Consider the following 15,867-nt stretch of genomic DNA (forward strand, 5'->3'; position numbering starts at 1 on the left):
AAAAAAACATAACAGTAATTTCAGTATTTTACCATTTATTGACTAAATTTATCGGAAAACATGAAGAAATCTGAACCAAAAACGTCGAATATCTCCATAATGGTTGAAATGACAGAAAACGCATGAAAAGTCTTTACAAACCAGTTTCAAATACCCTGATTCTGGTTGGTGAACTCCTTGATCATCAACATACACCCATTTTGCATTATTTTGAGTATATTTTCAGATTTAGGCTACTTACATCTGACCTTGAAATATTGACGGACATTCCTTCGTGCTAAAAGATACCATTTCAGTCCAGTACTTGTGCTGTATTTCACTCACCACGGTAACTCTTGGTATAGTACGGTAAGTAATTCTGATAAGAAATGTTCAAAAACGAGAATAAATTGTGTTTTGGCTGTATTCATTTGGAGAAATTTCAAAGGTAGGCCTAAGCTGCCCAAGCATTTTAAGCTAACGCGTCAGCTTTAAATGAGATTAAGAGTTATTAAAAACCTGAAAACTGGATATGTAACCACATATTACGACATTGAAGATTAGAGCTATATTGAATGTGGATTTAGACATCCATTTTCATAGCATGCACAAACGCGCATGATGCGTCAGACAAAAAAACAACTCGGGTTATGTACTGAAGCGAAAACATGGCTATTGCTTATGTGTATGTATAAAACATCGTGTTTACACACGGGAAGCTCTCCTTCCATTCACATTCATATAAAAAATGATTTATACACCTCCTCACACAGCTGCCCGCCCCCCATCCTTTCCACATGTCCGAACCATCTCAACTTAGCCCTACACATAACCTCACCTGTCTTTATTCCACCTCCCTCTGAGATGATCTTGGAGTTAAAGGCCTAACAAGAGGGCGAGCAAGGGATTGTGCAGCCTCGAAAGCAGCCATTGGGTGAACCACGGCTTACACATGCAAATATGTTAGGGTTAGTATGTTAGGGTTAGCATGTAAGGCATGTTAGGGTTAGCATGTTAGGCATGTTAGGGTTAGCATGTTAGGCATGTTAGGGTTAGTATGTTAGGGTTAGCATGTTAGGGTTAGCATGTTAGGCATGTTAGGGTTAGCATGTTAGGCATGTTAGGGTTAGGATGTTAGGGTTAGCATGTTAGGCATGTTAGGGTTAGCATGTTAGGGTTAGCATGTTAGGCATGTTAGGGTTAGGGTTAGCATGTTAGGGTTAGCATGTTAGGCATATTAGGGTTAGCATGTTAGGCATGTTAGAGTTAGGGTTAGCATGTTAGGGTTAGTCATGCTAGGGTTAGCATGTTAGGCATGTTAGGGTTGGCATGGTAGGGTTAGCATGTTAGGCATGTTAGGGTTAGCATGTTAGGCATGTTAGGGTTGGCATGGTAGGGTTAGGATGTTAGGCATGTTAGGGTTAGCATGTTAGGCATGTTAAGGTGAGCATGTTCGGCATGTTAGGGTTAGCATGTTAGGGTTAGCATGTTCGGCATGTTAGGGTTAGCATGTTAGGGTTAGCATGTTCGGCATGTGAGGCGAAGCTGTTAGGATTATCATGTTAGGGTTAGCATGTTCGGCCAAGCTGTTAGGGTTGGCATGTTAGGGTTAGCATGTTAGGGTTAGCATGTTAGGCATGTTAGGGTTGGAATGTTAGGGTTAGCATGTTAGGGTTAGCATGTTCGGAATGTTAGGCCAAGCTGTTAGGATTAGCATGTTAGAGATAGCATGTTAAGGTTAGCATGTAAGGCCAAGCTGTTAGGGTTAGCATGTTTGGCATGTTAGGCCAAGCTGTTAGGGTTGGCATGTTAGGGTTGGAATGTTAGGGTTAGCATGTTAGGGTTAGCATGTTCGGCATGTTAGGCCAAGCTGTTAGGATTAGCATGTTAGGGATAGCATGTTAAGGTTAGCATGTTAGACCAAGCTGTTAGGGTTAGCATGTTTGGCATGTTAGGCCAAGCTGTTAGGGTTGGCATCTTAGGCCGTGAAACTATGGTGCTTTTAAATCGTCGCTTTTGGGGTATTTTTCACACTGAAGAGAAAACCTACAGGGGAAACGTGGTGATTGTGACGAAACACTTCTCAATATATCTTGGGCCTAACAGAGCAAGAAAATGCCAAAGGCATTATTTATTTTTCAGGGGTGGGGTGGAGTCAGGCCAGCTGTTTCGCCAATGGGTGTAAGGAAATCCTCCGAAGGTCCGCCCACCAATTTACTAATACATTGTCCATACATCCAAACATGGTTTGTCCATTTAGATTTCGATATTTTGAACAAGAATCGGAACGTGAATTTGAAAATGAACCCACCGTTTTTACAGTACTCCGTCTCTGACTTAGTCCCCATTGCACATGAGCAGATGCAGAGATGAGTAAGATCATATCTTTACTCTTGTCTGCCTGTCTGGCAGTCGAACAACACTGAAAATAATTCCAAACAAGAAATGTACTATTTTTAAGGCCGTTATCAAGGACACAAACAACAGGCACAAATAACTCACGTAAGGCGTTCGAGAGGACGGTGTGGTGGCCACCGCGTCAACGGTGTTAAAACGGCGGTAAACCTCCGGAATTAATTTATTAATACCACTTTTACAATCTTTATTTCGTTTAAATTAAATTACATACTTCAACACGAGAACACAAATCGCCGCCGCCGTCACTTCAGAAACCTTTACATTCGGCAGTACTTGGACATGTTCAATAGGGTGGTTCATAGAAGGGTGCTGCAATGGCGCGAAAATTCCGGAATCCTTTTAAAAACGACCTTTACAATCGTTATTTCATTTCAGTTGAAGTACACCTTGAACACTGCGTGGGGTAACGTGTTGTATGAACTCTCTCATTAACCCGAACTGTTTTGGTTTTCTTCTTAATTTTGTCTCAAAAGCTTAAGGATTGTTTGCTTAACATTAGCTTAAGGATTGTCTTGTTTAAATGTGCACCATATGGGGGATGGTGCGTGGTAATAATTAGTTAGGGTTTAAGGGAATAATTAAATAAAGTAAAAATGGTTAAAGAAAGGTGATGAGTCAACTTCCAAACTCATACATGGCATTCTGATAGCAGCGCCGGCCTTGCTGGCAGAGTCATGTGGGTCATGAGATGCACATTGTACTTCTGATCTGCCTTGTGTGAGCTACTCCGAGTTCCTAAACATACAATTGTACATTCCAGAAAATTCAAACACAACATTTGACGAACCATCTTCCAGCTCCAGCACACTTCTGACAATGTTTATTTCTTGTTGTTGGTTTACCATTTGAAACGGACGATGGCTGATCACGAGTCACCTGAATGCTTTGGTGCATGAATTTGTTCGTGATATCTCAAAAAGTTCTGGGCAAGCTATGACAGAACTTGGTGGACAGATTGAGTGGGTGACAAGAACGAGCCGATTCAATTTCGATTCAGTTCTGGACCCAGATCCAGCCTCTCGGTGGGATACAAAACATAAACTATTCTGACTGGCGGAGGTTTCCGCTCTTCCGAATACTTTTCTCGTTACCCTTGCCAGCCAGAGGAGAGGGTATTGCATTTGGGTCCGTTTATCTGTCTTTCTGTTTGTCTGTGTTTGTTTGCCTGTTTGTCCATACAGAATGTGAGTATGTGTGTTAAATACACAAGACCCTTTAGAACTCGAAGACCCTTTCAGACCTTTTAAGACTGTAAAAACTCTTAAGACCCTTGAGAGCCTTTAGAACCCTAAGGCCCTTTGAAAGACCCCTCAGACTCTTAATAACCAGAACACCTTTAAGACCTCTAAAACCCTTTAGATCCCTAAGACCCTCTAGCCCCCAAGCCCCTTTAAAACCCCTTAGACTTTCAAGATTCTTAATATCATTTGGACCTCTAAGACCCGAAAGACCACATTGCACTATTTAGAACCCTTCGACCTCTAAGTTCCTTTCGATCCTCTTAGACCATTTAGAACCCTGAATATCCTTAGACTACTTTCTACCATTGAGACCTTTAAACCTTCACACCTTTTGATACCCTGGAGACCCCCTTTGATCTTTAAACCCCTTTTACGCATTTTCTGACCCTTTACACCCCTTCAGACAAATTCTGACCCTTTAGACCCCTTCAACTATTTAAGACCCTTTCGACCATTGTTTCCCAAACTTTTTTTTGTCCACGACACAAAATTTGAAACCACATTAGCCTCACGACCCAAATGGTACCGGTACCATTTGGGTCGCGAGCCTTTGTTTTGTCACCTACCCAACGAGTGAATGTACCAGTACAATTGGGTCACGAGATATGACCTTTGACCTTGACACATTTCAACTAAACCATTTAGACCTTTCATTTGCAATGAATGACCTTTCATTTAGTACATCCTTCCACGTGTTTGCCACACAAAACAAGTCCTGGTAAGGGTCTGCAATCTCTGGTTGGTCTATCTAGTTACCTCCGCCACCGAAGGTGGAAGGAGGTTATGTTTTCACCCCTTTCTGTTTGTTTGTTTGTCTGTGTACAGGATATCTCATAAAGTTGTGGACGGATTCAGACAAAACTTGGTGGACATGTTGGGCGTGTGACGAAGAAGAACTGGTTCAATGTTAATGAAGATCCAAATCCGGATCCGATAATTTTTTCAGTGATTCTTCACCATTGAGCGATGGGGCTCAAACGATATATATCACGATATCTCAAAAAGTTGTGGATGGATTCGGATGGAACTTGGTGGACACGTTGGGTGTGTGACAAGGACAAATTGATTCGATTTTGCTGAAGATCCGAATCCAGATCCGGATACGAGAATGTTTTTTTTTTTTCTTTTTAAAAATGATTCTTCGCCATTGAGAGACGAGTCCATACGCGATATAACGACGCAAAATTTGATATTTCAAAAGTTTATTGGGCCTGATATGTTCGACTGGATCAGCACATGGTCCATGCGTATATAATCAGCACATGGTCCCAAATTATATCCAAATAAACTCATACTTTATACAGTACAGTACTATCAAGATTAACAGGTGTTCGGATCGATCTCAATAAGCCAAATAATCCAATTACTTATGCATACAGTAAGCAGAACATTGATCAGATTGTCTTAAATGCAGTGGGAAGCAAGAAGCTGTCAGCACCAGCAAAAAAAGAAGAGGTTGATGCCCAAAATGTCAGCTTCTCCGTGCTTCCCACGACAGTTGGCCATCATCCCTCGACCTATGTTACGTTTACTCCATCCCTCTTTGCACCTGTCCATCAAATTTGAGTGACACTTGCTTTCACGAGCAAGATGAGTTCTCCATCGTATCACGTTCACATACCTGTCCCATTGAGAGATTTTACTTATTTTTTCGTATGCAGCCTGTGGCTGCTTGGCTGCATCATTTTTTTTTCTGGGGGCACTGATGCAGTGCCCCTGTTACTAGTACACCGGTACTCATTTTGCCGACCTCGGAAGGATGACAGGCGGAGTCATCCCACCTGGTGCTAATTCATCGGTAGAACGGGGGGGCTTGAACTCAAGACCCTAAGATCTTAAGCCAGCCACCTTAACCATTAAGCCAACACCAGGTTTGTTGAGAGACGAATTTGATAAACATTCGGCAGGATGGCATTCATGCATTTTGCTGAAGTGTTTGAATGAATGGAATTTGAGTGTATGGTTGCGAGTAAAGAAAATTCCTTCCCTGCCATTGACACAGCTATGTGTGCTTGTCAGTTGTTGGACAGATGCTGGCGGTAGGTTCCACCACAACAGCCGGTCCTCTGCCCGGCTGTGCGAAAATCCTTCCGGGTGATGGAGTTCCAATGAAAACACTTGTATTCTCAAATCGTACAACATTCAACAGGTGACTCCACAACCTCAACTGATGTATAACTACAAGCTTGCAGATGGTAGAACAGAAATGCTATCCCTATTGAATGCTGCTGCCATCGGTCATCCATCATCGAGGTTCTTGGCTCGTTCTAGCAATATCCGAATGCCAAGCGAGTGTCCCGTCGTGTACTTTTGTCATTAACCTGCTGTCCATCATTGCATCCGTGTAAACTTTTAATGATTCATTCTACCTTCCAAACATGATGTAAAATTGAGGATTCGTTTGTGCACACTGGTAATCCTATAATCCCTTAACACCGATGTTCTATGAATTCTCAAGTTGCCCAACGTGACGGTTGCCAGGCAGGAATTGCGGCGTGCGGTGGCTGGAGCATTACACATCCCAGTGTGGCGCGTCAATATCCTGTCTGGAAGCCATGACGTGCAAACTGTGAAAGGCTGCCAAAGTATTGGTGTGTACATGGCAGGTATGACTTTAATCAACAACATGAAGCCTCCCTGTGATGGAAAATTGTTTTATACTGTAAGTATCATTGACACACTTTGACACCAAATCAGCAGTTTTGGTATTTATACCTTTTTTTTTTTCCTTGGACCGCCATGGTAATATTTTTAAAACTTGCAGAGCGAGCTTTTAAGGATTTATAAAAATTTTGGGGTAAAATGCTGTTATGTTTCTGTGGACTGGGGGTGGGGGGGGTAGATATTACCTTAGAACAGATAGAAATGTATAGAGTCGTGTGGTCTGTGTACGAGTAGCAAGAAAAATCTTGATGTAATCAAGTGGGGCAACATTAGCTTAAGGATTGTCTTGTTTAAATGTGCACCATATGGGGGATGGTGCGTGGTAATAATTAGTTGGGGTTTAAAAGAAGGAATCGTATGTGAAACCCCTTGTAAACCCCTCGAGTGAGGCGCGAGGTGAGGCCCTGGTGAAAGAGAGAGGGGGGCTTTGTAAGGGGCGCCATTGTCGAGACAGCGAGGGGAGGAGCTTTTCTTCACCTCCCGAGGGGCAGAGCTTGGATCGCCCCCTGAAGGGTGAAGTTTTTGGGGTTCCCTGAGGAGAGTTGGGTTCGGCACGAAGGAAGAGAGAGGGGGGAGATCGGGAGAAGAAGAACAGTTGCTCTGCCCGTGTGCTTCATCGTCTTGCGTACCTGCTCGTGTCCTGCCTTCTCCCTGTTCCTGCCTTTACCCTGTTCCTCCTTCATCATTCTTGCTTGCCTGTTTCTGGGTAAAATACAAAATAAATACATTCCTACTTGCCGTCATCCTACCCACCTGCCCGTGTGCTTCATTGCCTTGCCCGTAGACCTGCTCTCTCCTCGTCCACCAGCAGCTAAGACCTCTCTCGTGTTTTCTTGTACCCCATCCCTGTCTGTACTTGAATCCGGTGTGCGGCGCCTTAGATTTTTATTCTTCTTGTACATAATTATTTATTGAATGAGTACTGTCCCCCTCAACCCACCGTCATACTCTTCCGTTGTGATTTCATCATCCCCTGGTTATTTATTTGGTCAGGAATAAACCCCATCTTAAAAGAGTCAAGACCCTCGTGTGCTTCTGCAATTTCTGCGCGTGCAAACCCGTCATTAATTGGACGTATCCAAGGGAGTAGCAGCCAGTTCAGTCCATTTGTCCAGTGTTGGTCTTAATCAGCATGGACACGACACTACTTTCTTCATATCCTTAATCATAATTTCCAAGTACAGAATGATTAACACTTTTTCATTTCATTCTGTGGAACACATCGGGCTTAAAAAAAAAGAACAATTGGATCCGTCTGTGAACACTCACTGGTTGAGGTGGGTGTGGTGGGTGTGCGTTCTCAGAGGTGGGTGTGCGTTCCTCGGGTGGGCTATCTGGGAAACCCCACGGACCTCAAATTTTTATTATTTAAGCATCCAACCCAATATGTTGTTGTAGAAATGACTCCTAGAGGTTAACATTGCTTAGTGTAGTTTAGTTATCTTTTTAATGAATGTCTTAGAATGAGTGTAAAGTAATTAATCATGATATTAGAAATGGGTCACTTTATTATAGACAGACGACATCCATCCTCCCCAATGTGTGTCTAAAAACCGCGATCCCTTTGAAACCTTGTTCAATGTTCTACCCTCTGTAATCTGTCTTTTATGTTCTTTCTTAGCATTCTGGCAGGCCATCAGGTACCAGTGAGGGACGGAAAAGACTTCACTCTTACCCGAGAGGGAGGGGGTAGAATCTCGCCGAGTGACAAGTCACGATGGGCATTCTCTCCCTGCCCATCAAACGGGGCCCTCATCCAATAACGAGTGAGAGGAGAGGGCAAAGCACATCTCGGCTGGAGGTGGGGGCCAGACATTATAAAAGCACACGTAGTGGGGGGGGGGGAAGTTAGGAGTTGCCTGGACTGAAGCTGCATGAAGGGTCCAGCATGTTTGCCAGGCTTCTGCACTGCGCTATGGCCCCACACAACCAGCCACACCTCTCCTTCCCACTCACATTGGGCTGTGCATGGTGGTCCACTGACCTGCAGCAAGGACAAGACAGGCTGTGGCTCTCTGCATCAGTTCGTGCTGTGTCCCACCAGACATAGCCAGGGTATTTCTGTCTTGTCTGCAAAATATCTGTTGTCTATCTCTCGTGGAATTACTGAGGCCTTAAGATAGATAATTAAGGATCCAGTTCATTGTTGGTTTCATGGGCATGTCGTGGTAGTAGATAAAGGGATTGTCACATCATTTATTGTTATATTTCTTTTTTATTTTGTATATCCCCTCCCCTTGACCATTCTTGGTATTAAATATACCTAGTCTCAGGGTGAATTTGGGTTGTAGTGGTCACTCTTTGGTGATTAGGCAAGCCCATTGAGGGTCAATTGGCTGCGGCAATTAAAAACAAAAATCCCGACTGTGCCACCTGTCACCAGCTTCGCTCAGCAGTAATTAGAAATGAGGCATGTCATACTAATTAGCCGAGCGACTAGCTGATTCGGTGGTCTCAGCACGGTATCGTGGCATTTGTGGGCACATCATCCGGTCCGGGGGGCCATTGTACCAGCTGGCCATGAAGGTTGCATTGAATCGACCCGCCCGATTCATAAAAGGCAACTGGAACGAACCATGCGGCTATACCACTATGATAAATGCAATCAAAGCAAGTGAAGTTAGAAATAACTTTGCCTTGGTTATACATTTGACAGAGTGATGGGAAAATGTTGAAACTATTGTTTACAAACCTGCATTTCATGTATTTGGAAAAATGAATGACGTGTGAATAGGGCACTTGAAAATAAGCCTGAGCAAGCAAATGAAAATCCTGTTTTCTTTCTTTTTTTAAAGGTCATGTTGATGCTGAGGACATGAAAACTCTACCAAAGAAACTTGGAGATTATTCAGCCACCAAATTATGCAAATGTAAGTTTTGCGGTGGTATTATTATTATTTTTTTTAAAGTTATCATTCAAAAGACGTATTTTTTTGTGGGGTTTGTAATACTCTGGTAACAATATTCCTGTGCTTGCAGCATCCCAAACATCAATGCACGGGCCGCCGGTGGGAGTCCTATTTTTGACTGTACTTCTTGGCATTCTAATCCTCTGCTGAAATGTTTACAACTTCACTGCCACGGGATCCACAACACTCACTCCTGTCATGTACAAATGCACAAGGATACAAACCATCAAAACTAACACCGGCATACAAGGGCGCAAGTTTGAAATCTCAAATCCAGCCTGCAATTGCACATGAATTTGTTTGTTTTATGTATTTTAATTTCCGATAAACCATCTTGGTTTATTGTAAGCATTAATTATCCGCAAATCACTTCTTTGGGAGTTTTGGATGAATCACTTATAGAGTCTATGCTTGTACAAATCTTTGCAGAACACAACTTTTAAAATCCAGAAACATTTTTAATAATAGATAATACTCTTCAATGATTTGATGTTGATTGTAGATTAGTGGTTTGATAAAGGTTTCCTGCCTGTCCAGAAAAGAGGATCACAACCGATTGATAATAATTAGAGTTTTCTTTCAAAAACTTATTTGGCCTTTTTGTTTTATTTTCAACAGCTTCAATCTATTATGTTAGAATCTTCCATCACCTGTGTCCACAAAGTTGAAAACAGCATCCCCCGACCTCGTACCTTGGAGGTTTCTTTTTCTTTAGGAAAAACATAAAAGTCAAAGTAACGAGAGAATAAGGCAAAGGAGGGTTCACATCTGCCTTCCTAATCCTTATGGTGAGATCCCCTGTCTTGTCCCAAACAAGGAGCTAGATATGACCTCGTACATATTTTATTTTAAATGCTGATAGGTACTGAACCCAAATTCCGTATGAGGGTAATTATGACGCTTAATGAGCAGAAGTTCATGACAAGATTCTCCAACAAACTAATAGTTTCTGGTTAACTGTGGTGATAGATAATATTTACGTTCACCACCGAAGGTAAACAGAGGTTATGTATTCATCACCCGTGTTTGTTTGTCTGTCTGTCTGTGAGCACGATATCTTAAAAGGTTGCGGACGGATTCAGATGAAAATTGCTGGACAGGTTGGGTTTGTGGCAAGGACAAATTGATTCGATTTTTACGAAGGTCCAGATACGGATCCGAGAGTTTAAAAAAAACTTTTCAGTAATTCTTCGCCATTGAGAGATGGGGTGAAAAACGATATATGGCCGTTTTTAGCCCTCTCAATGTTCAATATAATCAATTAAAAAAGAATTTTTTTTAATCCCAAAAATACTGTCGTGTTCAGCTGGTTAACACCGACTTGGACGGACAGCTGAACGATTTTCTTCAGAAGTGAACAGCCGAGATCCTTGGAGATTATGGCGAACACGTAGCACGGAAGGCGACGGAGCACGTACCAGAACGGAGGCACATGGGTTTATCCTCGAACCCACAATGAGTAAACGAACAGAAGTAAATTCAACAAATGATGGTTTAATAAAAATAAATCAAAGAATTATAATGAAGATAAATCAAAGCATGAGGTAATGAAAAATGAGGTAAATTAGATCTAATTCGAGACGTCTCCACTCAGTCACAAAAACTGACAAGGGGAAAGATGAAAATTAAAGAAATTCCTCCCTTTATGCTGGTACTCAGCTTTATGTCCAGAGATGACTTTTAGGAGCATCATAGTCGTCGAACCGAGTAGCCACCGTGCGGGAAAACGCAACAAAAATGGCACCAAGTCGCTCCTCGCAGCCACGTCCATGAGGTAATGTGTGCGTTTGTCTTCAACACCAGGAGCCTACAAACCGCCGTGCAGTTTCTTCTCCTGATTGAAATTGCCACACCGCTCCTCTCCCAGCACCAGGCCCGCTCACAACAAATGGCACTGCCTTTTTCCTTGATCGTACAACAAGGCGATTGCTGAGGTTCCGAGATAAGGCCTAGAGACGCGCTCTGTTTCTTCTCTCCTCCTCGAAGCGTACAAACTTTGCGACTCAGCCGAACAGACAATGGCCAGCGTCCTGTTCCAGCAAGCAAACAAATTCACACAGCACAAAATTCCCTGCCTTCCTTCCCGAAAGTTCCCTGTCATGTGAGCTCCTGAAAGTCCCTGTAATGCCCATCTTGTATGCCCGATGTTCCCCACCCCATCGCTCTCCCTTCCACAGATCTAATGTCTCTGTTCTCCTCTGTTGTCTTTCCCTCTCGTCTCATGCCCCCCCCCTCTTGTTATGCGTTGTGTGATAGCTCTCACACAAGCATCAACAATGTATACAAAAAAACCCAGAATCACGCAGCCTTTTCATCGTGCCGAGAGGGACCAGAGCCTCACGCTTTGCTTCCAACCACCGTCTTTTATCTCTCGCCCCTTCACGTCACACCGTCCAATCATCAGCCTCGGGGGGCATGACCTGCCGGTACAAAGCCGGGAAAGCATTGTTTTTGCCTGCTCGGACATGTTAAGCTCTGTTGTTGTTGTTGTTGTTGATGGCGTAAAAATGTGGTTCTTTTATTTCTGGCTTTGTAAATGCAAAAACGTAGGAAAAGGTCACAGGGGGCAATCACATACTGAGAGAAACTAGCCTTACACCGTTAACCTAGTTAACACAGCACACCTCCCCCCCCCCCACAACCTCGTGTGCCCACCTAACAATCGTAAGCTAATGGTTTTGCCAATTTAATTTACATTGAGATGTCTCCTACCCGTCCACGGACCATGCTATACTATACAAACCTATCTTCATTATGAAATTTCTCCATCTACTCCACGAATATAATAATAATAATACCAATAAAAAAGCACCAGACATTTGATCCCAGCCCAAGACTCAAATATGTCCAATTTTCGCTCAAAAGCGATCTGAAAAGGGTTGGTTATTTGAAAGCATTTTAGTATTCAAAACCTTGACATGAGGTGACAATTATTAACAATCACCATTTGTATTTACACTTTTCTGGTGAGGCAGAGATCTTTCCTCGTACCGCTCATACCATTATTACCTCCATTCTGTTCATTATGTTCCATGATGAGGATTTTCAATTTCTACCAGATGATTTATTTGTAATATATTAGGCGTCACCAAAAGTTATTTTATTTTGTCAGAATCACCCTTCGGGTATACATTTTTATATGCCTGTGGCTTTCTTGATGTGCAATTATGTTCACACATGTCAAATGCACAATATAGTATAATTGATCAATGCACCACCATACTCTTGACAGAGTGATGGTGCTGCTGAAGCTGTCTCTTGGTAGGGGTTATACTATGTGGTTTGGATACACTGGGTGGTTTGTATATGCTGGGTAGTTTGTACATGGGTGAAACTGCAGAACTTTAGAAAAACAGAAAAAGGAGATTTTTTTTTTAGGGGTGTCTGGGGGTATGGCTCCCTTGGAAAATTTTGAAAAATTGATGTCTAGTATTGTGTTGAATGATGTCATGACGAAGTGGGGAGGCTTCGTAGATGCTATCCCAAAAGAGTTTGGCATGAGCAGGGCCGGATTTAGACATGTGGTGGCCCCTGGGCAGCCTTCAGTAGTGGAGGCCCACCCTACCTTAGAATACTAAAAAGCTGACAAGACATATTTACAGTCATCCATAAAGTATATTTTTCAAGAACAAAGAATCTGAACTTCTATATAAAATAGAGAATGAGATAAGATGAATATCTTATATCTGTTCCACTAACTACCAACTACCATTCAGTCACTCACAAATACATTTTTTCCTTACAATTTTTTTTTTCATGAAATATGTGGAGGCCCTCTGGTTGTGGAGGCCCCTGGCAACTGCGCAGCTTGCCCATGCCTAAATCCGGCCCTGGACCTCAGGGGCTTGTCTCAGCCATATATTCGTGGACGGGACTGAACGCCCGATCGCTTACGCCTCGCGTCCCTAAGTGCAGCCGAAAAAAAAATTCCACACAAATTGAAAAAGAGGGATTAGCAATTAGTGCATGGGTTGAAGAAGTTTCATTTGTATTTGTATGGCCGAAAGTTCAAATTGGTCTCGGATCACAAGCCACTGGCCCGAATATTCGGTCCAAAGGTAGGGATACCTCCATTAGCGGCAGCGAGATTGCAATGGTGGGCATTGTTGTTAAGTGGGTACACCTCTGGCATCAAATACCGTACGTCTCGAGAAAACGCAAATGCCGACATGTTAAGTAGATTTCCATTCGACGATCCAAGTACGGCAGATCCGGAAGAAAACTTTGTTTTCAAAACAATGATAGACTCATTTCTGGGGAAGGATCCAGTCTGAGCACAAGTGTACGGATATACTTTATCAGGATGGCCGAGTTATTATAAGGATAAAACGTTACAACCAGACTTCACACGTCGAGATGAGCTGTCGGTCAATGACGGATGTTTATTGTGAGGACGACAGGTCGTAGTTCCTCTGCCATTACAAACGCGTATGCTCGGTGAACTCCACGAAAGTCACCCAGGAGTATGTCGAATGAAAGCCTTGGCGAGGTCGTTCGTTTGGTGGCCAAGGCTAGACCGGGACATTGAAGAAAGGGTCAGATCATGTCGCAAAATACGACACTCAATTGGCACCGAAAGTTGTTCCTCTTTTGTTATGGCCTTTGGCTACAGAACGGTTACAGAGAATTCGTGTGGACTATGCAGAGGCCAAAGATCAAAATTTTCTGGTGGACGTCGACAGCTACTCTAAATGGCTAGAAGTCTTCCCTCTGTTCAGCACCACCGCTGTTGGTTTGGTCACGGTCCTACGATCCTTATTGGCAGGATACTTAGTCTCAGATAAAGGACCACAATTTATTGCAGACAAATTTGTTACATTTTTGAAATCCAATGGTATTGAACATACCTTATGCCCCTCCATACCACCCCTCTTCAAATGGATTGGCTGAAAAGAACGTACAGACATTCAAGAGAATGTTCAAGAAATCAGAGAATTCATTGTCATTACAACACAGGGTAGCAAAAGTACTCCTGATTGTAGGAACACACCACACACAACAACTGGGACAACACCCGCAGAACCGTTCCTAAAACGCACTCCAAAAAACTCGACTTTCGTTAGTGAAACCGTATCTACAACGAAAAGTCGAAAACAAACAGATTGCTTCAAAATTTCAACATGACGGATTCCACCGGAGCATTCGTCAACATGACATGTATCAGCCGGTACATGTTAGAAATTGAAGGGGAGGTAAAGAGAAGTGGATACCTGGTACAATGGTATCCATTAAAGGTCCTAATGCGTACCTAGGCAGGATACCGGGAAACAACTGCCGTTATGTACACGCAGATCATTTGATCGCAGATGACTTTCGAGAGCAAACACCAAAGCCGCTAGAGAGAGATTACTTACCTGAGGGAGAACTAAGACAAGACATCCCCTCGATTCGTCTTCCTGTTAGTTTAGAACCTCCAGAGGAGTTGGTAAATCCAATACCAGAAGCAGGAGATTAAAAAAAAAAAACTGTTGTAAATGAGAAACCAACAGTTTCACCCTCACCAGTAGGCAGTAAAGGGGTAACCATAACACCAGCACCTATCAGAAGGTCCACTGGAGTGTCAATACCTCCATTCAGGTTAGATCTGTCGTTCTTCAAGTCGAATGGTACAACAGTGGGTTATGGAGTTTTTGTGAGTCAAGAAAATGCTGATGGTTTAAAGTACATTTTGTGTTTATTCTAGTTCCAACGTTAGGAGACATTGTTGAGGTTATCTTCAGTTGATTGCTTGTAAAGGAACGAAGTTACATAAGGAAATGTTCCTTTTGTATGTAAATTGTAACAACTCTTGTGAAAACAATACCTGAAGAGATGAACGGATTCGATGTTTGATTCAAGGGTTTAGAGTTCACGGTGTTATACAAATGCTACATCAAACTGTATTTACGTATAAAGGAGGGAGGCTGTGCATGCGCAGAATAAACTGGTCCTGCCATGGCGGCGTTCCATGGTGTCTGTGTGCTTCATTCGGGCCGGCTCCTTTACTGAAATAGGGACGTGAAGGCGTTTGTTCAGCATGTGACGATGTCAAAACGTGCATTTTGGGGTGATCCTGTTCAGATTGTAACAAAATAAACTACACAAGGGAAAGTGATATTTGGGGAAGAATTTTTTTTTTTAATTTCACTTGAACATCCATTGCTGGAGGCTGGTGATGACTTAACGGTTAGGGTGGCTAGCTTATGAGATGTATCAGTAGTTTATGATAATGCATGCACACATGGGTGCACCGGTGCGTGGTTAGGCAGTCATGTGACTCGCTCATGTTCCGATGCTGTGCCGTGCTGTGTTGTGTCCGAATTAAACCTGTTGTTCCCACTTCAGAACCTTCATCCCTGTCGATTGAGTACATTACAGTGGTGACGGGGATGTCTTCGTGCATCAGCATATAGCAAGAATACACAGTGGGGGATGATTGGGAAGACGACACCGATCGTCTGAAGCAGTACTTCGTGGCAAACAAAATGGACACCGATGAGGATGCTGAAAGGCGGCGAGCTGTATTACTGACTGTATACGGCGCCCCGACGTACAGCCTCATCAAAGATCTTCTTGCCTCAACCAAACCTTCTGACAATTCGTATGAAGAGCTCGTCAATCTCGTGAAAAGACATTATCACCCAAAACCGGGTAAGATCTTCTCAAGATATAAATTT

At 42.9% G+C, this 15,867-nt stretch overlaps 1 protein-coding gene across 1 annotated transcript in view; it reads left to right on the top strand.

Moving 5' to 3' along the window:
• LOC147016119 (uncharacterized) overlaps nucleotides 1–15,157 on the top strand; it is a 77,074-nt gene extending 61,917 nt beyond the window's left edge. The window contains exons 8-11 of the mRNA XM_085848848.1: nucleotides 5,658–5,787; nucleotides 6,120–6,244; nucleotides 9,098–9,172; nucleotides 9,282–15,157. Of these exons, the coding sequence (XP_085704974.1) occupies nucleotides 5,658–5,787; nucleotides 6,120–6,244; nucleotides 9,098–9,172; nucleotides 9,282–9,361 (410 nt within the window). The 3' untranslated portion in view covers nucleotides 9,362–15,157. The remainder of the gene's footprint in view (nucleotides 1–5,657; nucleotides 5,788–6,119; nucleotides 6,245–9,097; nucleotides 9,173–9,281) is intronic.
• Nucleotides 15,158–15,867: the final 710 nt, after the last annotated feature.

This window comes from Eptatretus burgeri, chromosome 12 (assembly GCF_056783735.1).
Source record: "Eptatretus burgeri isolate ZD-2024b chromosome 12, Ebu_testis_v1, whole genome shotgun sequence".
In the NCBI taxonomy this organism is placed as follows: Eukaryota; Metazoa; Chordata; class Myxini; order Myxiniformes; family Myxinidae; genus Eptatretus; species Eptatretus burgeri.